The sequence below is a fragment of the Sminthopsis crassicaudata genome, chromosome 2 (genome assembly GCF_048593235.1).
Source record: "Sminthopsis crassicaudata isolate SCR6 chromosome 2, ASM4859323v1, whole genome shotgun sequence".
NCBI classification, from domain to species: domain Eukaryota; kingdom Metazoa; phylum Chordata; class Mammalia; order Dasyuromorphia; family Dasyuridae; genus Sminthopsis; species Sminthopsis crassicaudata.
In genome coordinates this window covers 604,825,649-604,853,152 of record NC_133618.1, presented here as the reverse complement: position 1 = coordinate 604,853,152, position 27,504 = coordinate 604,825,649, and the positions used below count along the sequence as shown (strand labels likewise).

The window sequence follows — 27,504 nt, the reverse complement described above, 5'->3', positions numbered from 1 at the left end:
CCCTTTCCAGATTTCCTTAGTGGTGAGCCCCACCCATTATATATCACTTTTCATAATGCATTTACTTATCTGTTAGCATCACCCTCTAGTAAATAAATGCAACCTCTTTGAAGATAGGAACTTTCACTCTCTCTCAGTCTCTCTCTCTCAGCACTCCACTAAATAAGCACTGTGCCTGGAACACAGTAGATGGTTAATGAATGCTTTTTGTTCGTTGATGATTATGAAAAACCCTTAACTGGGCTATTCTTAGTTCTGGAAGTACCTGTAAAACCAACAAATGACTATAATTCTAATTATGTAAATAAGAACTTGAAAGATTGTCAAAGATATAATGCACCAAATTTATCAAGTGAAATATTTGCTACCATAAGCCAAAAACAGATGCCCACTCACCTTTACCACATTGTCCCCTGATTGCCCATTATTACGTAAACAATCAAGACAGATGGCAATTTGTGGATCGCTTCTATGATAGTCCTTATCATCTTGATTTTCATCACCTTCCTCGACTTTGGGTTTGTCAGCTTTTGAAGTTTCATCTGTACAATTAAAATACAATTTAGTTCAAACTCAATGATTTTGGATTCTAAGTCACTTAGCTACCAAAATCATCAAAACCAAATTTAGCTTCAATAAAGCTTTGGGAGGGTGGGGAAGGGAGGAATTTAAATAAATGTCTTTATTTCAAAATATGTTTTGATTAGCTTGTATAAATAAATGTGCTTTTTTTATCCTTAGTGTTGTTAAGAGTCAATAGATAATATTCTCATTTCTACCACACAATCAAATATTTAGAAAGTAAACTTCACAATGAGATGTATATGAAAATGTCCTAAATTTTACATAATTATAACAGCTGGACAATCTGTTCAGTCATTGCCTTCTCTCATGGACCATTGTGACTTTTTTCTTTTTTTCTCTTATCCTGTCAGTTACAATGTCCTCTTAATTCTATCTTGGTTAATATCTCTGTCCCTTTTTCTACATCTCATTTTCACTACCCTAGAGCCTAAGCCCTCCACCCTCATTACCATTTGGCTAAATATTGGGATTTAGTATCTAAATATTCTTTACCCTTCATGACCAGCCCTGTAATTTTGCTAATGCTGAGTCCCAACCTCCAAAGACTTAAGAGTTAGGACAGTCTTGGTGAAAATCCCCCACCCCTCTCACTTTATCAATGAGGCCCTGGCCTAGAAGGTTAAGTGGCAGTCCTAAAGCAGCACACCTAGAACCAGGCCATTTTACACTGTACCCTGAATGGCTGACTTGCTGATTTCCGGCTCCTTTCTGGAAAGACCTCTGATTCTCTCTAGGCCAGTTTTCAGAGGCAGCCAAGTGGTGCTATATTGCATGAAGGGCTGGGCCTGGACCCTGGAGGATTTAGATAAAATCCAGACTCAGTCTTTTATTAGCTCTGGTTTCCCCAACTATAAGGTGGAGCTATTAGCATTTATCTCTACCTCTTGGGGTTCTTATGAGGATCATATGAGATAATAATTGAGAAGTACTGTGCCTGGCCTATAGTAGAAATTATATAAACTCTAGACATTATCTTCATCACTCTCTTCATCACTGTTACTCCCTTTTTCTCCCCTGACACTTTAGCACTTACTCGTACCTCTCCTGTTATAGCTCTCTACTAAATTGTAAACTCCACAAGAGTAAAAGGTATCTTTCTTCAACTTTTGTTTTTCATGGTATTCAATTTACAAATGTTTAATTTTGTGAAAGTTGGTAGCCAACAAAAACACCACAAATGTTTCAGAAATGTTACTCAGCCAGAGAAATGTTAATGGTTTAATGCACAGACACCAGTAGCCTCCTGGGATCTTCACTTGCCCTGGGGCTGTTTAATGTTTACATCCAGGACAGATAAAAGCACAGATTCCACACCCATCAAATCTGCAGAAGAGAAAAGGCTGGGAGGGGGCAGCTAACACCCTGAATCAGGATCCAAAAGGCTCTTAAACAGGATGAAACTTTCTGTAGGGATAAATGTAAAAATCTTACTTGAGTTAAAAAAAAAAAAAAAAAAAAAAAAAAAAAAAGCCAATGGGGGAGGCATGTTTAGATCACAGGTGCTCTGAAAAAGATCTGAACATCCTGGTAGACCACAAGCTCAATGATTCAGCAGCGACAGAACAGCCCCCCAAAAAAGCTAACATCATCCAGGGCTATAAGTAACTGGGGCAACTTCCAGGAACTGATAATCCCACTGTATTCTAATCAATTAGACTTCTGAGAGTGTACATTGAAGGGTAAATAGGCTGGTATAAGAAGGGCCAACTTATAGAAGAGGGATTAGACTTGTTAAGGAAGTTTCCTAACAAATAAGAGGAGCTGTCCATGAAGGTAAATGAAATGCTGGACAAATAATGGTTGCATATGTCATAAGGAAGGATTTTTTCCATATATCAATTGCACTAGCTAGCCTGGGTTGTTCCATACCACTCTCAATTATTGGATTAATTCAGGAAAAATTTTAAACTGACATTTGATATAGAAACTTTGATGTTACTTTTTAAATTAAATATTCTTATAAGTACATATTGATGGAATGTTCTATTAAATGAGTAAAAAAGGAATTTTTTTAAACATAACCTCATGCTTTCCCATGTGTGTGTATGTGTGTACATGCATGTGAAGTACTTATAGTTAAAACTTCAACCATGATTATATGCAAAATTTAGGAACCCTATCTAAGTAAGAAGTGATCATATTATGAGAATAAGAAACAGAAGGAAGAGAAAGTTCAGATGCAAATTTTTAATGATAAAAGTTGGTATTCACAAAAAACCTCCAGAAAATGCTGTTTAGTATAAAGTAAGCATATGGGCATATGGTTAATATTACAAACAGATGTGTGTAGGTATGTGTGTACACACACACGCATGTGTATATAAAAAGAAAGTTACCTTGTCCATTTTCTTGAGGTTTGTTTTTCTTCCAAAATTCTGTCTCACGCTCAAGTTCCTCTAATTAATAAAAATTCAACATTTTAAAGATGAATTTAAAAGTATTAATAGAAACATGTCAATTTTTTAAAACATCAAAATTTCTCCCCCAGACCAAAACGAAATAACTTACGTTCTCGTAGTCCAGGAACCAGCTTAAATATAATTTCTTCTAATGTATTGTCCAATCTTATAAAAAGAAAAAATATGAACATAATGAATAAATAAAACCTAAAGCATCACTAATTTTATAAAATTTATTTATATTTACACATGCACACTGTTTTGGGGTACAAATCAATATTTTCATTTTCATGGGAAACTCCTTGTGGAGAAATACCAAATGGATGTGAGATCAGAAAGATAACAAGCAAAAATCTAGCCTCAGATATTATAAACTGGGTGACTAAGCGACTGGCTGCTGTTGGTCTTAGCTTCTTTCTCTATATGGAAGTTGTTTTGTTTCGTGTCCTCATTTTTCTAGCACTAGTTCCCAAATTGACACTGACAGTACCAGGCTCTGTCCACTACTGGAAGGAATGCCTGGGCCTTATAAAATCCTGTTCTGTGTCTTCTTGGGTCTTGCTGCTTTTCTCAGGACTGAGCACTGTGTTCTTAAGGAATCTCAATACACCTCAGGCTGGGTGTTCACAGGCTTTCAGTCCAGTCCACCCAAGTGGTCCACTCTAAGGGATCATTTACCAGCATTCCTCTTAGTCTGAGTTTTGCAAGGTCCCGACCGATCCCATCTGCATCTGGGGACACAACCAAAGACTTGGGCTGGTCCCAGCCCTCTGATAACTAGCTAGAATACCAATGAAAGGCTCTCCAAGGTCCTCTGGTTGGTCTGGGCTCTCTGTATCAATTCCTTGGGTGCATGTCTGAGACTGTCCTGGGGACTGAATCTGAGACCTCCCTCCAAGGTCAGAATCACAAGTTGCTGTCTCAAAGATCAGAAAAGTTCCTGCTCTTTATCCCAACACTCAGTAGTTTTAGGCCTGCTACTACCCATTGCACTCATCTACCATTCCTCTCCTCAGTACAAGTTCTCCTTCCATAAGTCTGCACAGGGTTAAGTCTGTCCCTTATCTATCTGAACAACTGTGGGCCTCTTATTAAATCCTCATGGTTAAAAAGAGACTCTTTTCCCAATGTCCATCACTCTATGCAGATTTGGAATGGAAAAATGATTCACTGGGACTTTCCCTTGGATTTCTTGATCAAAAATGGTACTCTTCTTAGATCTTTCTTGGAGTACTTATGGAGAGGAATGATAACCTATACTGCTTTCTCCTACTCCGTCATCTTTCCCTAAGGCAACTTATAATCCACTAAAAATACATGTCTATTTGGGATTCTTAGATTTTAAAATTGCAAAGGCCCTATGAGAGAATCTAATCCAGCAGTACTCAACATCTCTTAGTCATAGGACTCTTTTATACTCTTAATAATTATGGAGTTCCCCAAAGAGTTTTGTTTTCATGTTTCTATCTACCAGTATTTGTTTTATTTAGAAATTTAAAATAATTAATTTGTAAACATTTAATTCCTTTAAACATAATAATAAATCCATTACAGATTAATATAAACAACAATGAAAACTATTTCTATTTTCCAAAACAAAAATTAGTGAGAAATGTAGCAGTGTTTTATACATTTTTACAAGTCTTATGTCTGGCTTAATTTCTGTTGTTCAGTTGTCTTCAGTTGGACCCAATTCTGTGTTGCCTCATTTGGGTTTTCTGGGCAAAGATTAGTATTTTCTGGTTTGCTATTGCCTTCTCCAGCTCATTTTACAGATGAGGAAACTGAGGCAAAGAGGATAAAATAATTCCGCTCAGGGTCACTCAGCTAGTTAAGTGTCTGAGGCCAGATCTGAACTCAGAAAGATTACCTTTCTGCACTATGGTACTACTCAGCAGCCCATTTGGCTTAATAAAAAACAGCTAGATTCCCACATTTGCTTTAGCATTCAATCGACTGAGATAGGTAGTTTGGGTTGAAATTACATATATATATATATATATATATATATATATATTTAATTTAAATGTCTTTGGGGACGGGTAAATTTCAACTATCTCCAAAACACTTAATTACAAATTATTTATTTTATTTATTTATTTTATATTATTTATTTAAAAAAGTAATTATATTACAGGTTTGTTTGTTTTTACTAAGAGAACTCCCAACTAAGTATCACAAAGTAATTTAAAGCACTTATGCTCCTCCAACTTAACAGTAATTAAGACTTAGTTACAGAGAATCTCCATCTCTCTTGGTGCTAAATTCTGGCAATCGATTAATGGTATAGATTTTGAAGACCATTTTGCTACATCTTAACAAATACCACATGACAGCAGCTATCATTTAATTGACTCACTCTTTGAATGGGAACAGAATGATTAACACAGATACAAACTAATTTGCTAATTGCTATTAGATTTTAGGGAATTAAAAAACATGCTCAGACATAAAATGCCCCAGCATTATATGATCTCCTGTTAAAGGGTACTATATAAGTTAATCACCAACTTTAGTTGACAGTATCAATGGTTCAAAGGATGAAAATAATGAAAAATTAAAATAAATTAAATTGTTGGAATTGTTAAAAAAAAAAAAAAAAAAAAGCGCTCATATGTAAACTTAGTAACTTTAAAGTTCCAGCAGTTTGAAAATAGTTAAAACAAAACAAAACCAAAAAACAGACACCCACGCTCCAACCAAATTATTAACATCATTTTAAAGCTAATTCTATTCAGGAAAATGTGAAGTGAATCAATTTCTTTCTTCTTCTTTTTTTTCCCCTGAGGCTGGGGTTAAGTGACTTGCCCACGGTCACACAACTAGTAAATGTTAAGTGAGTGAATCAATTTCTAATGCTGCTTAACTTCACATTTAGTATTTTGTGACTTAGTTGGAGTATACAATTTTATTATTTTTCTAATATCTATTTCCCCTCAATATTAGCAAAAAGTTAACTTTCAATGCCCTCCCTCCAACATGACAATTATCTGATGTATTCTTGAAGTTTGCTTATTAAGTCAGCAGCCAATTTTTCTTTTCTGGCATAACTTTAATGTCATAATGGAATTAAATGAAAAAAATTGATTCATTTAATAGAAATTTGCTTTACACATATGGAACTAAACTTTACTAAAATGTAATTACATTTGCAAAGGAAACCTTTTATATATCATTACACTATATATCTTTTTTTCAACATTATAGTTAACTTTAGAAGTATATAACTGTTTTCAAAGAAAACTTATCAAATAAAAATTTGATTATGTGCATAAGTTATAGTTACCATTTAACTGAGCACCAAATCAAGCATTTATTTATTTATTTACAATTGGAAAGGGCACAACTTTTTGTGTCTTAAAGGTATAAACTTTTGTATTTAACATATTGTGCTTAACAAAAGATTGGTCACTAGACGAACTCAGTGGATCACAAAAAATAACTAAGGTATATAACTAAGCAGAACCTACACTAATAAAAAAGTATTTTTGAAGTACTGAAGATAAAATTTAACATTAGAATGCTAACTTCTGCTTCTATCTTTTGAAGCAGACTAAGACAGATTAGCTATAACAAGGAATGGATGCTTGGGAGACACTGTAAGATGAAAAATACTTCAATCCTGTTTGCTTAGCCATCCTTTCTGTGAAGTCTGTAGCTCAGGTACTCATACAGTCATTTTACAGATGAGCATGGAGACTGTAGGGAACCAGCAGGATCAGAAAGACCTGGTAATAAGGATCAAATCCTGTAGCTTCTTCCTGTCCTAGCCAAGTCTAATAGTAACTGTTTAAATCCCATGTCAGCTAGTGGCCTGCACTAGCAGAAGGAAGGTAAGGAGCATTTAAGCTCCCAGAGTGCATAAGGTCCTATGCTAAGCACATCATAAATATTAATAATAACACTAGCTAATATTTCTATAGCTCCAACTATGTGCCTGCTCTATGTTAAATGTTGTATGATGATTATTTCTGAGAAGGGCAGCTAGGTTCAGCAGCCTGGAATCTAAATGATCTGAGTTCAGATCTGACCTCTGATATTTAACTACCTGTGTGACTCTGGGCAAGTCACATAACTCTGCTTGCCTCAGTTTCTTCATGGAGAAGGGGATGACAAAACAGTCCAGTACCTTTGTCAAGAAAACCCAACACAGGGTTATGAAAAGTCAAATAACTGAAACAAAACAAAACAAAACAAAACAAAACAAAACAAACAAACAAACAAAAAAAAACCTAGAAAAAAATCCTATTTGATCCTCACAATCATCCCAGGAGATATGTGCTACTCCTCATTTTCAAATGAGAAAGCTAAGGCAAAAAGTGGTTAAGTGACTTGGCCAGGGTCACACAGCTCAGCATCTAAACCTGGCTCTTTCTCATCAGTTGTTCCCTAAATCCATGAAAGTCCAGATCCAAACTAACCCTCTCCCCTCCCTAACAACCGCAATATCCAACTTGGAATCCTCCATGATGTACACATTGATAGGGTAGGCAGTACTGACTCCAGAGAGACTGGCTTGCCCACTAAGTTCTACATACTTATCCTCTCCTATGTATTGTTCTATTTGTGTTAGGATTACCAGGTGAGAACTCAGGTTGTCTGGACAGTGACAAGATGAGAATTCAGGTTGTTTGGACAATTACAAGGTGAGAACTCAGGTCGACTTGACAGTTCTCTGGCTCAGACCTTTGGTTTGGGCCTTTAAAGGGAGTTTACACCTTAGGAATTCTAAGAGGAGCAAGTTCATTGGTTGGAGTACTTCTTCCCAGAAGCCCTTGCATTATCCCACGCCCATTCTCTGGGAGGATAAAAAGAGGCAACATTGATCCTGGAGAGCAGTCTGGACTGGGGAAGGACAAGAGCTAGAGGAGATTCAGAGCCAGGATTCAGGAAGAAGAGGCTGGCTGGAGGCTCCAGAAGCCTTCCAAGAAACCTGCTCATAGAGGAAAAGATTATACAGAAAAGAAACCTCCTCCCAGAGAAGGATTACAACTGAGAGACAATCTGAACATTACAATTGGCGTCTACAACATGGGACAAGGACTTTTGCTTATCTTGACAAGGACTTATTCTGAGCCCTTCAGAGGAGCTAGACTGGACCATCGCATATTTGGACACATCCAATCTGTTCTAAGACCCTAGCCAGAGACCTATGTTACTTTCCCTTCCTTGTTTATCTTTGGATTTGCCTAGAACAGGGCATACATTAAATGCACAGCTAATTACTTAACTATCCCTTCAGATTTTAGGTCCTGCTACAGTTCTGACGAAATGAACAAAGATCTTTGGCAGATGGTGATATCATAACACGAATATCAGCTGCACTTTCCATCTTTGAAGACAACTTCTGGTTGTATATAGCCATTTATTACTGAAACTTACTTTTCTCAGAAATTTTAAGGCAACATTGCACCCATTGTTCCATTTCAGATCAATCTTAGGGTAATGTTTGGATTACCCTCGTGACTTTTTTTTTTTAAGAGACCTCCTGAAGCTGCCAGTCAGAAATGTGAAAGGAAAATTAAAGGGAAAAAAATTCTTTTTCAGCTAAATAAAAAGTGCTATAAAATATAAGGAGAATGAGCCTACTTTTTCTGAAACCTAGCTCTACAGGAGAAGAAAAAACAAGATTGGGTTTTTAAAAACAACATCTTATTAAGTATTTCTTTTTTCTCCCAAGTTTTAAAATCTTCTTTATTTAAATTCTGAGTTCCAAATTCCATTCCTCCTTTGTTTCCTTCCTGAGACTGTAAGCAATCAGATACAGATTATAGATAAATATAGATATATCTCTCTATATCTATCTACATTTATATGTAAAACATTTCCATATCCATCATTTTGTACAAGGAGATTCAAAAGAAAAAAGAAAGCGAAAAATAGCATGCTTCAGTTTATAGCCAGTATCACTTCTTTCTCTGGAGACAGATAATATGTTTCAAAAATAATACAAGTGATCACTTTCCCATACTTTGTTAACAAGGTAGTCTCTATGTCAATTATTAGCATGAAGTTTGCAACTGTCACAGAAACTTCCCAATAGGATCATGAAATCACAAGATTTGGAGCTAAAAAGGCCTTCAGAGAATCTCCAGTCCAACCCCTTCATTTCAGAGATGAGACAAATGATTCAGAGAAGCTGCCACTTGCCCAGAGTCACAGAGCTAATAAGTACATCTCAACACAAGTGAAATTCAGGTTTCCCTGATTCTAAATCCAGCATACTTCATGCTCCAGGGCTTTGGAAAAGCCATCCGATTACCTTTTAATTCTTCACACCCTTTTCGGGTGTCAAAGACATCAGTCATTCCTGCTCTTTAGACAGTTTCACTCAGTCCACCCATGAAAACAAAATGATTTCTGGTTTCAAGAAACAGAGGAAAAAAATAAATTGACTCTCTGGATCTAAATCCTTTGCTCCTTCTACTATACTATAAATACAAGTATATGTGTGTGTACGTACACATACACCCTCTCTAGCTCTGGAATTTTCTTCCTGAGACTTCAACTATGTTAATTAATGAGTGGCTATGGCCCCAACACCAGAGGCACTTATGTCACAGTCCCTCCCTGTCACTCCCACCACCTTCTGGCCAGACACATTCCCACTGTGAAGAAGAGTACTTAGATCCAAAGGGCTTCATTCAAGCTTCACTGATGCCCCAGCTATATTTTCCCACCCTCGAAACTAGTAGTGTCCAAATACGATCCTTCACTCCCCCAAATTCTGAAGCCATAATCGATACTGACATAGTTACTTGAAACCGTCTGTCAATCTCCTCCCTTAAGGCTCCACAAGGTTTCTATTAAGCTCCTGCTATATGTAAAATTCTCAGTTAAGAATAGAGAATATCAACCATTCTGGAGAGCAATCTGGAACTGTGCCCAAAGGGCTATCAAACTGTGCATGCCCTTTGATCCAGCAGTGTTACTACTAGGCTTATATCCCAAAGAGATATTGAAGAAGGGAAAGGGACCTGTATGTGCAAGAATGTTTGTGGCAGCCTTCTTTGTAGTGGCCAGAAACTGGGAACTGAGTGAATGCCCATCAGTTGGAGAATGGCTGAATAGAATAAATTGTGGTTTATGAATGTTATGGAATATTATTGTTCTGTAAGAAATGACTAGCAGGATGATTTCAGAAAGGCCTGGAGAGACTCGCATGAACTGATGCTGAGTGAAATGAGCAGGACCAGGAGATCTTTATATACTTCAACAACAACGCTATATGATGATCAATTCTGATGGATGTGGCTCTCTTCAAAAGTGAGATAAATCAGGCCAATTCCAATAGATTTGGGATGGAGAGAGCCATCTGCATCCGGAGAGAGAACTGTGGGAACTGAGTGTGGATCACAGCATACCATTTTCATCTTTTTTGTTGTTGTTTGCTTGGTTTTAGTTTTTTTCTCATTTTTCTCCTATTTTGATTTTTCTTGTACAACACAATAAATGTGGAAATATGTATAGAAGAATTGCATATGTTTAACTTATATTGGATTAACTGCTATCTAAGAAAGGCAAGGTGGGGGAAGTAAAGAAGAAAAATTTGGGACATAAGGTTTTGCAAGGGTGAATGTTGAAAATCTATACATGTATTTTGAAAATAAAAAGGCATTATTTAAAATAAGAAAAAAAAAAAAAGAAAAAGGGCAGAAGCTATGAAGAAAAAAAAAACAAAACAGAACCCTAGTCTTGGTTCTCCAGAAGCTTCCAATAGAAAGGGAGGTAGGGGTAGGGGGGAGGGGGGAGACAACAAGCAAACAAATTTATCCCCCTGAGGATAATATCCCCTCTCCAAATAACACCCCAGCCAGCCTACCCCACATCAAGGAAGGCCACCTCCATTTGAAAGAAAGCTCTTTCTGGACAAAGTCTATCCCATATTTTGTGTTTGTAAGCCCATAACTTAGCAAAGGCCTAGACACATAGTCTGGGCTAAATAAAGGCTTTTTCATTCATTTAAGAGGTAGAAAAGGAGGATTGAGAATATTAAACATGATACTTCCACTTTTTCTCATAATAGTAATGCCTTACCTAGTGTGAATTCAACCAAAATAGCCTCAACACAGCTAAATAAAAGGAAATCCTTATGTTTTACTCATGGAACTGATTCTGAGGAATGACTTCACTGCAATTCTAATAAGCCTGCATGTTTCCTAGTCCAAAGCAGATTTAAAACAACAGGTTATCAGAAAAGCCAGTAGCTCTACGTAAGTGGAGAAAAATAAGAAGGAATTTCTAATAGCCTGACAGCATTAAGAATAAATACAAAAAGCAGTTTGGGACATTTCTTATAAAGGCAAGCAGGACCTAGTATATTAAAGTAGAGTAAATAAATGATGTTCATGAGGACCTTGAAATTTTTTTTCTTAAACCCAGTGTCACACAGTTACTAAGTATCAAATGTCTGAGGCCATATTTGAATTCACATTCTCCTGACTCCAGGGCCAATGCTCTATCCCACTATGTCACCTAGCTATCCCCAACTCTGAGTCTTCCTAGCAACTCCTCTTTATGTAGTACTTTGAAGTTTATAAACTATTTTCCTCAGTATTTCTGTGCAGTCTCTAGTTAAATAAGATAGGGCCTAATTGAAGCCACTAGCATTAAGTGAGTCTGTACCTGTTGCTCTCTATAGAACTTCCCAACAAGTTCAACAGCCATTATAACTGCAGCCATCCCACACAACTAAGCCTTTGAAATGGCCTCAGAATGCACAAAGAAACAAAATCAGCTAAGTGTTCTGAGACTGGACTATCTCAGGATGCACAGAATGATGTACCTCAGAAATCTACACACAGAATTATTCCACCTAACGGGAAAAGCTGTACTTATCACTTGAACCCTCCCAGAAGAGCTCCTTCTCCAAGACAGTTATTAAATAGAGAAATTGTGCATTATCCTCATTTACAGAGAAGGAAACACTCTTCAAGGTTAAAGGTCATCTGGTTAGTGAGTGGTACTGAGGGCTTAAAGCACAAGTTTTCTAAATCTAGGTCTAGCAGTTTTTGATTTTAGTTACCCAAAGAAATTGTTAAATTATGGTCAGTATATTTTGCTCTGGAAGGTTAAAAATGAAGTCTTGTGTAAAGGGATGAACACTGGGTTGGCTAGGACACCTGAATATCTAGAAGTACTGTGCTTTCTGGGGTTCAGATAGCTCAAGTTTTACTACGTAATTCAAGGCAATTTGGAATCACTTCTTGTTGTGGGCCAGAACTTGAAACAAGGTACTAAGTGGAATTGAGGAGACAGTGGTTAAATCTAGTTTAGCATTGATTTAATCCTACAACAAATAATGGTTTCCTAGTGATATAAGGATTGGTTTATACTCAGTGTGGAACATATAAGTTAGGAGCCTCAGTCAGGATGATTCAGAAGCCAGAGAAGGCAGGTGGGAGCTCAAGCTCTCGGAACCAAGGAGAGAGGAAGGCTTCTAGAAAAACTAGTCCCAAGTGAAGGAAACCAGACTTTGAAGGAGACAATAAAGGATTTGGATTTTAACCCCTGGCTACTCATGTGGTGATTACTGAACGGAAAAGAAGGCTGCTCCCAGAGATCCCAAGAAAACCTCAACTGAGAACATTACATTTTAGAGAGAATACTTATCACAACTTCTAACCATAAAAAACTAATACTGGGTATGTTTCTAACAAATGTACTTGTGGTCACTAATAGGACCACATCCTATTGATAACTAGAAATTTATCAATTACTACAAGGTGCCACAGAAGATATTAAACAGGGAAGATTCTGCAATGTAAAGACGGGAGTTTAGATGAATAAACTTTTGAAATGCCTTTCTATAACTGATAAAAGTGAATGTATCATCATTGAAAGGCAGCAAAAAAAATGTTTCTTAATCAACATTTTTTAGTACTTTAGGAAATTCAGTGTAAATGATGTTTCCTTGTGACACCTACCTTATCATCAAAAATATTATTTAATTTAGCAACATGTATATTGAAATTAAAGTATTAACTTTATTTCATAAGTTCAAAAAGGAATGAAACTTGATATGACTACCAAAGATAATTTTTTAAAAATAAGATGAACTTTATGATATTCAGTTGTGTTCACTTCATCCCCACATTCCCTCTTCACAGTTTCTCTTCTGCATGTATGGATACTTATTCCTTATATATGGACATGATCACTATCTATGCCTTTCTTCCCAGACTGTTCAATTAGCTAGCTAGATATATTATTAAAGGTAAAGAAAGAAAGGTTATTTTGTCATGGAGATTATTTTATGAAATTCTTTTATTTCCTTATTATATCTTTTAAATGCTTATTTCTGCCCCACAGAAAATTCTTTTATTAGTATTTAAAGCTGAAGTTAAGAACAAAATTTCCTTTGGAAATGATCTTGTAAAAATCTGAACACTTAGGGAAATTTTAGGAATTAGGCAGCAGTATCTTTCTCTGCAGACAAAGTTTGTCGAACCCTGAATGGTTAGTACCCATTATCAACATTTTTATAAGACATCCCTTTGTCTATTTAAAATCTTGTCATACATTTTATTTTAATATATTTTAAGAAGTTAAATTCTGGTATAGATGATTTCATTTCTACAATGCAGATAAAAATGTCTTGTAACCATAAAATCTTATATAAATGTAAGGTGGAATTACTAGAATTCAGGTTACTAAAATCTAAATGAAGATGCAGAATATTTAAGTAACATTATATGTATAAAGCAAAATATCAGAAAACAAGAGTACCCCCATAAGATTTTAGCCAAACGAACTAAAGACTAGCTATCAAAGGGAAATAGTTGATTAGAGAGTTGAAAGAGATTTGTGAAGCTGACATGCAGATGAATGTCTTTTTGGTTCTGACAGTCACATGATGCGAAATGTTCATGACACTAAATTTAATTGTCTGTATGGACTTAAATTATATTCTAACTTGCATCATAATTACTTGTATAATTTCTATATAATTAAGAACTGGTTTCCATGTTTACAACCACATACGTATATAGCAGATGATTAATAAATATTTGCTAAATTGAATTGAAAGGCATATGTGTAGCCTTCTGAAAAATTGTAGGTAAGCAGTTAAGTTTTCTTTCCTACTAGAAATTTATAATGTTCCTATAAGCTTCAAAAGACAGCTTTTCAAAATCTGAAAAAGTTCTATAGGAAAATCAGGATCTACCATGTACTATTTCCAGGAGGAAATTTCAATATTATATATATAAAAGGTGCATAGCCAATGAAGAAGCATTTTAAAGTGAACACAATTAGACACAGTACTAACTGAATATACAGTCTCTATCCTCAAGGAGTGAACATGATAAGAGAATATGAAAATAATGTATACACAAGACATATAGAGTGTAAAAGGAAAGACAAATCATAAGAAAAGCTAAGAGAATGGGACCAGCAGAAAGAATTGGAGCTGAGTCCTGATTGAAGGTAGGAAGCTGAGCATTCTAAGTATGGGGAACAATCAGTGAAAAAAGCAAGAGAGGTGGAAGGTGGATTGTCATATCTGAGAAGGAGCAAATAGGCCGGCATTCCTGGATTGTTGAATGTGTATAGGAAAGTCAAACCTAAGAAGGTTGAAAAGAGGAAAGGAGCCATGCTGGACAGGGCTAAAGAGACTCTTTTGAATGGGGGAAGGGACATAGCGAAGAAATCTATGATCACTTTGAGAAATGAGTAGAGAAGCTAGGAGTTAAGGCAAGAAGTGAAGAGGGTCTCAAGTCGCTTCTGACCTGGCTGCACTATTCTGGGACGTCTCTCTGATGGCAGAGAAAGCCCATTACTGGGAACATTTCATCATCCTTCAAGTTCCACCTCCCCACACCATTCCTCTCTGATTCAAGGGGAGAGCCAGGCCAGCCCACAGCTCCACTTAGGGAGGGAGCTCACAAATCCTCATATCCTGTCCCTTCCCTCAGATCTCCTGCTGTCTTCTCCAATTAGAGAGAAAGCTTCTTGAGGGCAAGGACTGCCTTTGTTTTTTCACATTTAGCAGACACTTATTAAATGTGTACTGACTGACTCACTGAAGTAGGGTGGTGGTCATGGAAATGGAAAAGAAAGGGTATATAGCCAGATGCTATTAAGGTGGTAAATAAGATCTGAAAGCACTTGATGCTGGAATGGGCTCAGGAGAGAGATTAGAACTGTTTATATAGATATGGGAAGTAGCTGCAGAGAGGGATAACCACATACATACCTAATTTATGAATAGCTAAGGGATAAGATCTGTAATTAACACTTTTAATTTCTTTAAATATGCCATTTTAAATGTAGCAATTAGTTATTACATAGAAATCCTGCTAAGAGAGACAATTTTTTTTAAGATACCTTCTAAGAAGAAAAAAAAATTAAGTAGAAATTAATGGTACATTCTGTTTCATTCAGTTAACTGGACATATTAAAAACCTGACTATTTGGTTTAAACAACACCTTCCGGTCTTGATCATCATTATCATCATTATCTACTGCAGTGGCAATTTGCACTAATTTATAGCCATAGTACCCAAGTTAAATAAGAATAATAAATCATATCAATACAATCTTATGAATCCAAAGTGATTAAGGCAAATTAAATTAGACACAGAATTTTGGAACTAGCAAAGGTCTTAGAAATCCATCCAAGTTAACCTACTCTATGTTAACCTATCTAAGAACCAAAGCCTTCTGACCCCAATTTCAATGTTCTTTATGCAAAAATCATGAGTAATTATTTAATTATGTTGTCACATAATTCCAAGAGAAATGCATAACACTATATTCTAATTCCATATTATGAAATATTTTAAAATTTTGAAACAAATAATAAACATAGCAAAACTATTTGAAATGCCAAAAAATTAACATAATTCTAGGCCAAGTACCATGAATGACTATAAAAATAAGAATGAATTAAATAAACATTTTATTTCAGATTTTTTGGCCTATGATTAATGCATGTTCACTTACCGTAACATTTCTAATGGATTTGTTTCATGAACCTGATTGCCACACTTTGGGCAGTCATTGCTATCTTCAAAGTGTTGGACTATGCAAGTCTTACAAACTAGGAAAAAGAAAAAGAGCAATCAGATAACCAACAACAAGCAATATTACACTATTGTTCAGATGATGTTAAGTGACATTTAGAGAATGTAAATTCTTTTTGAATAAGGATATTTTTCATTCTTTGTATATGTATCTCCAGAACTTAACAGTATCTGGTACATGGTAGGTATCTAATAAGTGCTTGTTGGTTTATTGATTAAACACTGCAAGTTACTTATTATGACAGTAGAATATATAATTTATTACCCTTTAAAATAAAGAAATAAAGGTATCCAAACTTTATTAACATGAAATGCTATTGCTACTGTATAAGAATATACAACCAGTTATATATATCACAAACACAAAATTTGAGATATATTTACAAAAAGAAAAGAATCTACATACATTATTTATAATCGATAATTCGGAGTTTGAACAAAAAGAAAATACATTTTTCCAGTTTTAAAGCCACAACACCCAAGATAGACAATACTGGCACACTTAAACTACAATCAAGCAAAACAATCAATATTCATTTACTAAGCACTTAACATGTGCCCAGCACAGTGTGAGAACTAACAATAACAAAAGACAAAAAAAGCAGCTCTTTATCAAGAAATATTCAGAAGGCAGCTTGGAAAAGGAAAAAGGCTGAGGCAGCTGAAGACATAGGGTTGGAAATAACCTTCAAGAAAAAGATAAGGGTTCTGGGAGGTATAGGGAAGTATAGGGAAGAAACCAGGTACATGAGATGAAATGCTGATCAGAGATTTAGAGTTTGGAGGAAGGTTACAAATACAACCAGACAACATTCAAATCCAGACCCTCTGGCTCGAAATCCCTCACAACTCCCACTGGTTCCTGTGTGTGAGAGACAACAGAGGCCTTGTGTGGCTGGATTGCAGAAGGATGAAGTCAGGCTGCAAATGGAGTCTACATTTTCTCTAGTGGCAACACAAGGTCAGCTGAACTTCTGGATGAGCGTTCTGACACCCCCACTACAGAAACAGGGTTCTGAGAGCTGCAGCAGACGGACTGGGCAGAAGAAAGTAGGGGTGAGGAGACCAAGGAGGGAGCTAATTTAAGAGTCCTGACAGAAATGACCAGGAGCTACACTAGGAACTGACCCTGTGAATCCAGGAGATGCGGTAGAGAGAGAAGCTTGGCACCGACTGCACACACTGGATGGCAAGTGAAGTGAAGTGAAGTGACTGAGCTTGGGAACAGGAGAAACTGTCAAGTTTGGAAGAATAAAGGACTTGGGAAGACATACTGTAGTCGCCACACTAATATTTATATAGCCCTTAAGGTTTGCAAAGGTCTCTACAGAAGTTATCTCATTCAATCCCAGTGAAGAAGGTGCCCTGATGCTTTGGACATGTTCGCAGTTCACATTTCTGCTGTAACTGTACTGGAATGATGGCAAGAAGTATAATGTAGATCATTCTCTATACTCCCTCTACCTCATAAATGAATGCCAAGGGTTCCAAGAGGAATCACAGCTGAAACAAATTGGCAGGGCCTTTTTCCCTGAATGAGCCATGTCCATGGCTTCGGGTACCTTCTTTGATCTTTATCAGCTTGGTTCTCATCCAAGCTAAGTAAGATCAAGCCAACATCAAGGCAGCTTGTTCTGTTCTTGAGCCCGATGGCTGTGCTACAATCAAGAAAAGCTTTCTTCTCAAAATTGCAGAACTGTATACTATCCTCTTGGGGTCCATGTGGCCCTCCCATCTCTCTTACACTGTAAGCAGTTTGCATTGCATCTGACACCTGTGTTTGGCGACCTATTATCATGTAAAGTCTGCTCACAAAGTAAAATTGCACATGCAATCCTCCATTTGACCAACACTCCAATCACATAACTTTTCTACTCATAAACCTCAAGGGGCTCCCCACCATTAATCTAACAATAACAACTCCTTTACATCACATTCAAGGTTTACAAAATAATCTACATACATGATCTCATTCAAGCTTCAATGGAATCCTCTGAAATAGGTAAAAATGAATATTTTAAACCCCATTTAGAGACAAACTGAGGCACAGAGATGTCAGGAAACTTACCCCATCATAGATCTACTAAAAGTCAGATTCAGATCTCACTAATGCCATGTCCAACTTTTTAATCCACTGTTAGAACACATACTCCTGATCCAAGCATTCAAGGCTCTGCACATTATGGCTCCAGTATGCCATTGCAGGATCACTTGTGGCACATGTCCCATCTACTTTCCTATCTCTTTCATTATCCTTCTTGGCTGGAATACATGCATCACACCTATTCTGTTAAATATCCCAATTTTCTTCAAAGACCAATTCAGACACAGTCTCTCCCCTCCGCTCTCTTCATCTGCAAATGTCTCCTGAGACTTTGGCCCTCTCCATTTAACCCCATCTTACTCTCCTTTCTATCACAATTGTCCTCACATATGCCATTTCTCCTATTTAACTATAGGTTCCCTGAGTGCAGGATCTATACCACACTTCTCAATTCACACCATCCAGCATTTTGTCTCCATACAAGCACCTAATGGTATAATAAATGTTGAGCAGCTTATCATGTCAGTAATGCATTTCTTCTCTTGCTACATTTGCTTTGAAAAACATTCTGGCACTGCTACATGACCAAGTTACAAGTATTTTAAACTCATTTGTTCAATCACTTCACCTTTTATCTGAAAGGACCCATCTTGGTTATGCTTTTGCTTCTTAAAGATTTATCAAACCCTAATTAGTTCCAACCATAATTCTTATATATGGTAAGAACTGGCTCAATTTGGGAACACAGCAAAACAACTAAATCATTTACTGAAATCTGATATGTATTTACAATATCAATATCTATTATTTTCTATTGAGATGAATGTTTTAGTGTTACGTCATAGTGTGAGCAAAGGTTCAATTCCCGGTCAGGGAACCAAATGAGATGGTCTAGAATTGGGGTAACCTAAATGAAATTAGGACTGAGGTCTAGTGGCAGGTTTGGGGTACAGGGAATCAAATAAAGCTCCCCTGCAACCCCTTTGGATTTGGTGCAAGGATACGGAGTTAAATGAGGTCTAGTGGCAACACAAGAGTGCCCTGGCAAGGGAATTTATAGACCCAAAAACCTAGATTGATAAAAGAGGTTATTATGGGGATTGGAAGTAAGGTTAAAGTCTAGTTAGTAAAAGGTGTTAAGTAAAGAGAAGAGGGCACCAGAACCAGCAAAGGGATGCTTTTGACAGGATTTGTGAATCAAAAGTCCTAGTTGAATTGATAATGCATCAACTAGGAGGGGCTTGGGAATCAGAAAGGAATAAATCAATCTGAAAGGATTAGTTTCTTAAAGGGAACACAACCCACATCAGTATCAGAATAGGGATTACTGAGAAAGATTCCAGCTAGGACATTAGAAATTCAAATATGGTTGGGAGGCTATATTTCAAGGTGAGGTGAGTTAAGTCAAAAGCCTAAAAGCTCTAACAAAGTTTAAAAAGAGTGAAAAGCACTGTATATCAGAGAGGGTGATCTCTGAGACAGAGGCATGAGGCACAGACATAGGCATGAAGAGATCCAGGTTCAGAGAGTTTGGGAAAGAAGCTCAAAAAATACTCTATGGTCCTAAAGCAAGGTGGGGTTACTGTTCACCTCTGGCCAGATCATCCTTTTCATATGTAAGGAGCTCTGGGCCCAAAGGACTGTGATAACCAAAAGAAGAGTTAAGTAACTGCAATTCTACATGGCCCCGTTAGGGAGAGGTGATAGGATTATTGGGAGGTTATCTAACTGGCCCTCCAACCCAGAAGTAGCCTGGGCTTTTTCTGGAACCCAGACTATCCAGAAATTACAAAAGAAAGCCTGATCTTTCTCTGGAGTACTAACTTTGTTTAGGCTTCCAAGATTGAATCCTCCTTCCCAGTCCTTAGTCTATTCAAGGTATCTTTAGATTCTCTTTAAATTATGAGTTTGTTAGATATAAAATTTCTCCCCTCTGTTCTACAATTAAAAGAACAAGAAGGGGCATCTTAGGCAATGGAAAGCTTCTAAATAAGGGAGAGAATACCAGCTACAACTGAGTCAGAACAGCAAATTTAAAAACAAGAGAAACCTGTAACATACCTGAAAAAGGTCAGTGTTTGTTTCTGAGATCTACCAAGTGGTGATCACGGAACAGCCACCTTCTGTCTCCCTGAGAAGCAGCACTGGGCCCGACCATTAAAGTTTCGGGAGATCTTCCCCAGCCAAGTGAGTCCAGAGATTACAAAAGCTGGCAGCCTCCACTCTCAGTGGTAGAGCAAAGAGAGGGTTTGGCTGCTCTAGGGAATGTGCCATGAGAGAGCCCATAATTGGCACATTCTTGGCATCTCACAAGAAAAGTCCATGAAAGATGGGGGGCCTGGGGGAAACTCCAAGATTCTGTGACCTAAGGAGTACTGCTTAAGGATCTGGTCCACTGTTTTGGTCATCCAAGGAGTGGTATGGTCAAAGATCACAGAGCTAGCAGGATCTTTGAAACATGTGAAGTAAATGGAAACAGTGTTTAAGTGTTCTTAACCTAGGTTCTCTGAACTTTTAAAAAAAGTTTGATTAACTACATTTCAATATCAATTTTTCATTTTATACATTCAACAACATTTTAAAAAGAGGTTCTTGGTCTTCACCAAAACGTCAAAATGGTCCAGGACAAAATTCTAAAAGGGTAAGGACCCCTATTCTAGAAAATTTAATATAAGTTATAAAAGGAGCACTCAGTAGCAACTATGCAAGAGTAAATTCCATTAAACTAATTCCATTAAACATTTTACAAAATATAAGAGTTGGGAATAATCTTGGGAAATCATCCATTGTAACCCTTGTGGTTAAAGAAACTGAGGCCAGAAGGCCTTGGGTCACAGAGCCAATTAATTTAGCACAGTCAACATTCAAATTTGGGTCTTCTGACTCCATATATACTCTACTATGCAGCTAAATGTGCACTATCTGCAAAAACAGATGGGACATAAGTCTCTGGATACATGATATGGTCATTATTAGAGAACATTATGATTGTTAAATATAATTTTTGTTGAGGGAATTTTTACTTAAATATAATTCTCATCATAATTATAAAAAACATTAAAAATTATAAACTCAAAAAGGATAGATCTCAACACAAATTCCAAAGAGAGGCTTTCTCCTAACTTTTGGGTGGGCAGTAGCTGCAGTAAACTGAGAACATGGCATAAAAACTTGGCTAGTGAAATAAGCTAAATCTTATAGAAATCTCTTCACATCTTGCCAAAATAAGGTAAATAACGTTGGTGCAAGACCTGAAAGATTACAGTACAGTATCAAGGTAATACAGTAAAGCTTATATAAATAATAGCTCAGGGAGAAAAAGAGACGACATATACTTGTCACTGGAAAAGAGACAGACCTGGAAGGTCAAGGTTTCTCCCTGTACATCTTTAAGATAATATGGAATATATTAAATAGCACTTTCTAGAGTAAAAGAATAGAGTACTGAAAAAGTTGAAAGACATGATAATATATACAGGTTCTCTAGAGAAGGCTTGTGAAAAAAAAAAAAACAAACCTATTGTGGTGTTAAATATGACCAACGGCAAGTCCGAATCTTATTTAATTCATTCATTTATTTATTTTTAACAAGTCAGAATCTTAAGGAATATTCTGAAGAAAAAAAAATTGAGACAAGTGTTATAAAATACATCAGAAAAGGCAAGAGGCTGAGCATGGGGAAAGCAAGCAAAGATTAATGGGTCAGGAAAAGCCTCAGAGGTCAAAGCAAGCAGAGAAAAGGAAGAATACCAAGCTAATCTACAATTATAGAGCCAAGGCTGGTTAACCTCTGACTTCTTTTATCTTTCTCATTCATAGGAGATCCTTGACCTCAGAAGCTTTCAAAAGGCACACTTGCTCTTGACTGAAGAAGAGGCAGAAGTGATGAGATTACTGGATCTTAAGATAGTATACTGGGAATGAGAAGCTGACTTATTTTGTTATTGGCATTTATCTCTTTAGTAGAGATTTATCTCTTAGTAGAAAGAAGGAACAAATGTCCGTAACTTGAGAAACTTGAATAAAATTAGGTGTGTTCTCCTCTAGAATTAAATTCGAGGTCTTCCTAAATTGAATTATAAGAGGATCTTTGGTGAACTTTTTCCATATTAACACAAGAATAATTGGTTAGTTTTATGTTTTAGAAGACCTCAATCTCCTTTCTTTTGCTTTTCTCTGCTTCACTAGAATGCATGTGGTAATCATACATTTCATCAAATTGTTTGTGCTTGGAGTTTTAAAAATAGGTTTACTTCTCTAGAGATATTCTGTCCATGTCATCCAAATGAGCATTTACAAAAATTTTTGTTATATACTGTATCTCAAACCTTTTTTTCAAACCCCTGACAGTTCCAAACATTCCTAACTGAAGTAATAAAGGCAGCTACAGAATTTTCAGCCCATGACAGTGGAGAGAATATTATTTAGAGACTGGAGACTCTGGTTCAATGCACATCATTAGGTAAGTACAGAGCTAAGCCAATTAATCTCTACAAACCTCAAAACATGAAAAATGGAGAGATTTAACAAACCTAGTGTACTAATGCTATTATTTCCTTTTATTATTGTTGTATTCAGCTTTCAATATCAAGATGCTTTTATTATGATCTATTTTTTCAACCTTTTTCAAGTTTCCCTTCCTAAATGAAGCATAAAGTTTACAAAATTAAAAAGTGTACTACAAACACATATGATCAACATTATTTTAATGTTATGATTACCAACAATAAGAAGATAACTCAATCTGGTTTAAACAAACCTATATCATTATTTTTCCTAGAAAGCTCACTAAAAGAAATCCTACAATCATTTTCACAAATGGATATTTCTCTGATGTAACGATTTAAACACTTAACATTGTATCAATAATGACTTCAAGTGTAACATGATACATTATATGGGTATGAGAGGAAGTTCAACTTTCTACCTCAATTAATGCAAATACAGAACAATTCACAGACTGAAGTGACTGGGCTGATGAAAGAGGGGGCAATTTGCTGGAGACAGGATGGAGCAGGGCTGCTTGACAGGTCGAGGGTAAGAAATAAGTCCATCTCATCACATTAGAAAGCAGAGGAAATAGTGACAAAAAGAACTATTAGTGACATGGAACTGGGAGAAGTCCAGAGTAAATGGTAAAAATCTTTTCTGTAAAATATGAGGCACAAAGTTCTTAGTTGAGAAGGTGAAGGAAGGAGTCATGAGAAGTTTAATAAGGGATGAAAAAGTCTGTACTGTGGAGAGTGGGATAGTTAATAAGCGAGTTACAGCAGAACAGCCTAGGAGAAGTGAGGGGCCAGGTCACATAAATTTATGGTGAATCTAATCAGAATCATTCCATGATTTTCTCCACCTCTGTTTAGCAGCACATGTGAAAGAGTGAATGAATGATTGGCAGGAAATAACTGGCAAAATGATAAAGATCAAAAGGACAATGTTGCTTGTTTTCCATCATTCTCAAATGGGACCACAATATCACTATGTCAAGTAACGTTACAGTATGTCCAACTGTGGCTAATCAGACTCTAACTTTGTTATTTTGCATTTCTTCTAGGCTAATTCAATTCTGTGGATCCCGGCACCTTCTTTGATGAGGATACACCACACTGTAAAGTCCTGTGCTAGTATCTCCCATGTCATATAATCAATTCTAAAATTCTTAAGAGATTCCTTCAGAGTGTCCCTGAATCACTTTTTTCTGACCACTACTTGAGCACTTGCCATTTGTAAGTTCTCCATAAAATACTCTTTTTGACAAGCGTACATTTGGCATTTGAATACTGTGGTCGGTCCAATGGAGTTGTGATCTCTGCAGTAGAGTTGGAATGTTGGCAGTTGAGTTTAAGAAAGGACCTCAGTATTTGGTACCTTATTCTGCCAGATGATCTTTAGCATCTTCCTCAGACAATTCAAATGGCTGGCAAGGATAAAGAGCTCAAGGAAGAATGTGGAGTTGAATTGGTTCCCCAAGGAATAGCAATGGGGAAAAGAGAATGACCAGTGTAAGGGAGATGGTGTGGGAAGTATTAAGCATACAAAGTGCAGGGATTTGTAAGAAAACGTAAAAGGAGAGATGAGAAGTCAACAGGCAAATGGTTAGTGAAAGGGATTTCAGAATTTTTGACATGGAAGAGCGACACTAGCATGTGGCTGAGATGCGGTGGAGGAGTATCTCATGGGAAGTGAGAAGCTTAGGAACTGTTAAAGTCCCTTAATTGGGTGATGAAGATAAATAGTATCAATCCTGGTCTAGTCTCACCCCCATCTCACTGTCTTGCCTCTCTAATTATAGAGGTCACCTTTACATTCTTCTCTAGCCTCAAATCCAATCAAAAGGTAATTATTAAACATAGAAACCAAAGACAGAATGCCCTCTAAGGAGCAGAAAGAGCAAGGCTACTTTACTTTGGCTGGAATTTTAGTAAAGTGCATGAACAGAGATCAGGAAACATGTTATAGCCAAAATTAAAAGTATTTACATTTTCTTTCTTTCTTTTCTTTCTTTCTTTTTTTTTTTTTTTTTTTTTTTTTTTTGCTGAGGCAATTGGGGTTACGTGACTTGCCCAGGGTCACACAGCTAGGATTTGTTAAGTGTCTGAGACCAGATTTGAATTCAGATCCTCTTGACTTCAAGGCTGGTATGCTCTATCCACTGCGCCACCTAGATGCCCCAGGTATTTACATTCAAAAGAGAAATTTGTATTTTATCTCATAATTAATAGAGAGCCAATGAAACTAGGGGAGGAAAGTAATATTATGGCCCATGAATATGAGTATTAATTCAGTAACTCTGTTAAGTGTGGAACAGAATCTTGAAAGAATCCAGATTAGACTAGTTGTAGTGTGACAGGTTGAGGTAAAATCAACAAGAATTGCTAAATGATGGGAGAAGAATGAGAATTAAGAATTGAAGATAAGTACTAGGGGCTATACTTAAGTAGCTGGAAGAATGACAACCAAAATAAGGTACTTAAGAGAAAGGATGAGTTTAGAAAAGAAGACTTGTTCCATTTTAGACATGTGGAGTTTGGAGAGATTCAGTTGGAAAGTCCAAAAGGCAGATGACAGGAGATATGTGACAGAAGCACTAGAAAGGGAAAGGGCTGAATTTGGTAGACATTTGCATAGAGACATTACTTCAATTCATGTGAATTCCTAGAATAGACTGCCTCTGGTAGTAGTGGATGCCACACTCCCCCTTACTCAGAAAGCCACCATTCATAAAATTCATACTAACCAAATGTGCAGTAGATAAAATGTTTCATACTAATAATCCCAAGAGGAGAGGGGGAGAGAGAGGAATATTTTTTTCATCTCTTTGAGAACAAGGTTAGCCACTATAATTAAATGCTATACAATTTGGGTCTTTTGTCCTTTCCATTTACATTGTTAGAATCACTGTATTGTATGTGTATTGTGTTCATATAAATCTTTCCTTGCTTTTCTGCATTGTTCATTTTCATCCTTATTGTTCAGCAATTTCATGTACAATTTGAAAAACCACCCCTTAATCAATAGGCATCTACTTTATTTAATTCTTTATTATCACATAAAAGCTATATTTTGGTATATTTTATTATATTACATTGTATTAGTAAATTTAGTGTATTTTTAACTTCCCTGGGCAAATGTCTCAGGTCAAAAGAAAGAGGACATTTGGCCAGAGGTTGTTCTTTTGAGGGGAAGGGGATATAATTCAAAATTGTTTCCAGAATGGTTTTACTAATTTAAAGCTCCATCAATAATACACAGTGTGGATATTTTTTCAAAATTGTTCCAGCATTGACTAATTGCATCTTTTATCATCTTTCCCATTTCCCTGGATGTGAAATGCACTCTCAAATTTGTTTTGATTTGTCTTTCTCTTATTATAACAAGCTTGGAACAGTCTTTCATTTGACTGCTAATAATTTTAACATTTTTCTTTTGAGAATTGTCTGACCACTATTACTGCTATCTTAATAAATCTAGTGGCCTGTTCTTAGTCCTCATCCTCCTTAATCCTGCTTAAGCTTTTCACTCTAGACAATTCTTCCCTCCCAGATACTTTCTCTTAGTATTATTGACACTCTCTGACCATCTTTTCTATTATCCTCGGTTTAGTCATGATCTATATACTATGCCCTTTTCAAAGATGTAACCCATGACTTTGTCCTTTCAATATATAATTTCTTCTTCTTTTTTTTTTTTCCTGAGGCTGGGGTTAAGTGTATTGCCCAAGGTCACACAGCTAGGAAGTGTTAAGTGTCTGAGACCAGATTTGAACTCAGGTCCTCCTGAATTCAGAGCTGGTGCTCTATCCTCAAGTCACATAGCTAGGAAGTGTTAAGTGTCTAAGGCAACATTTGAACCCAGGTCTTCCTGACTTCAGGGCTGATACCCTAACCACTGTGCATCTAGCTGCCCCAACAGTTTCCTGTGGACATTTCAAGGACATTGTGTGGAGAATAGACTGAGGAGGACAGAGATGTCAGAAAGGAACAACAATTAGCAATAGTCCAAGCAAGAGGTTGATAATGAGCTGGAGCAAATCAGTAGCCTCTCTTTAAATAGAAAGAAGGGGATAGATATGAGATACTGACATAGAATTGTTAAGATCTGGCAACTAATTCAATAAGAACTTACATGAGGAAGCGAGAAAGAAGAATCAAATATTAATGAAGTTTCCAACCTCAGAGAGTAGAATGTTAGGGCTTCCCCAAATCTTTTCTTCTCCAGTCTTAACAGTTTCCCCCCCTTCAACTAGCATGTTTTAAATATCCTTTATAATTTTGGGTGCTATGTAATTTATAAATGTCCTTCATAAAACATGATGTCTAGAACTGGACATATTTCTCCATAGGTAATCTAACCAAGACAGAGAACAAGAGGACTCTCATTTCCCTAGTCCTAGATATGATGCCTCTCTGTAAAGGTTCCTTACTAGAAAAAGTCATAAATCCCGTAAATCCGGCCCTCATTTCTCTCTTCCTTTGGTTTCTGATGAAGTTTTCTTTCTCTGACAGCTCCCATTCTCCTCTATGTGCCCTTGACCCTATGCCCTGCCCCTTTCTCCAGCAGGTTCTCCGCTGTATCCAACCTCCCTGCTTCTCTCTAGTCATCTGCCCAACTGATTTTGGGCTGTCTCCCAGTCCTGGAGAACTCCGCTGCACCCCTTCTCTGCCAAACTCTCAGCAAGAGCTGTCTGCACACAGCGCCTCTACAGGCTTTCCTGTGACTTACTCCTCAGGCTTGCAATCTGGCTTCAAATCTCATCATTCCAAGAAAACTGCTCTCCTTTAAGTTACCAACCAGCTCACTGTTAGGTCGGACAGAGGTCATCTTTGCTCTGTCCTCGGCCTTCTCCACCTCGCCTTTATCAGGCACCTCTCACCCCTCTCCTGGATATCCCCGTTTTTTCAGGGGCACTGCTCATTCCCCAGTCTTCTCCAGCCTGCAGGGCCAAGTCTGT

At 36.8% G+C, this 27,504-nt stretch overlaps 1 protein-coding gene across 24 annotated transcripts in view; it reads right to left on the bottom strand.

The window, feature by feature from the left end:
- Positions 1 to 27,504, bottom strand: part of PCGF5 (polycomb group ring finger 5) — a 156,768-nt gene that overhangs the window by 43,066 nt on the left and 86,198 nt on the right. For all 24 annotated transcript variants that reach the window (XM_074295833.1, XM_074295831.1, XM_074295838.1 and 21 more), the window contains 4 exons: positions 15,930 to 16,026; positions 3,094 to 3,149; positions 2,922 to 2,981; positions 397 to 542 (listed from right to left, as the gene is read on the bottom strand). In XM_074295833.1, the coding sequence (XP_074151934.1) occupies positions 397 to 542; positions 2,922 to 2,981; positions 3,094 to 3,149; positions 15,930 to 16,026 (359 nt within the window). The remainder of the gene's footprint in view (positions 1 to 396; positions 543 to 2,921; positions 2,982 to 3,093; positions 3,150 to 15,929; positions 16,027 to 27,504) is intronic.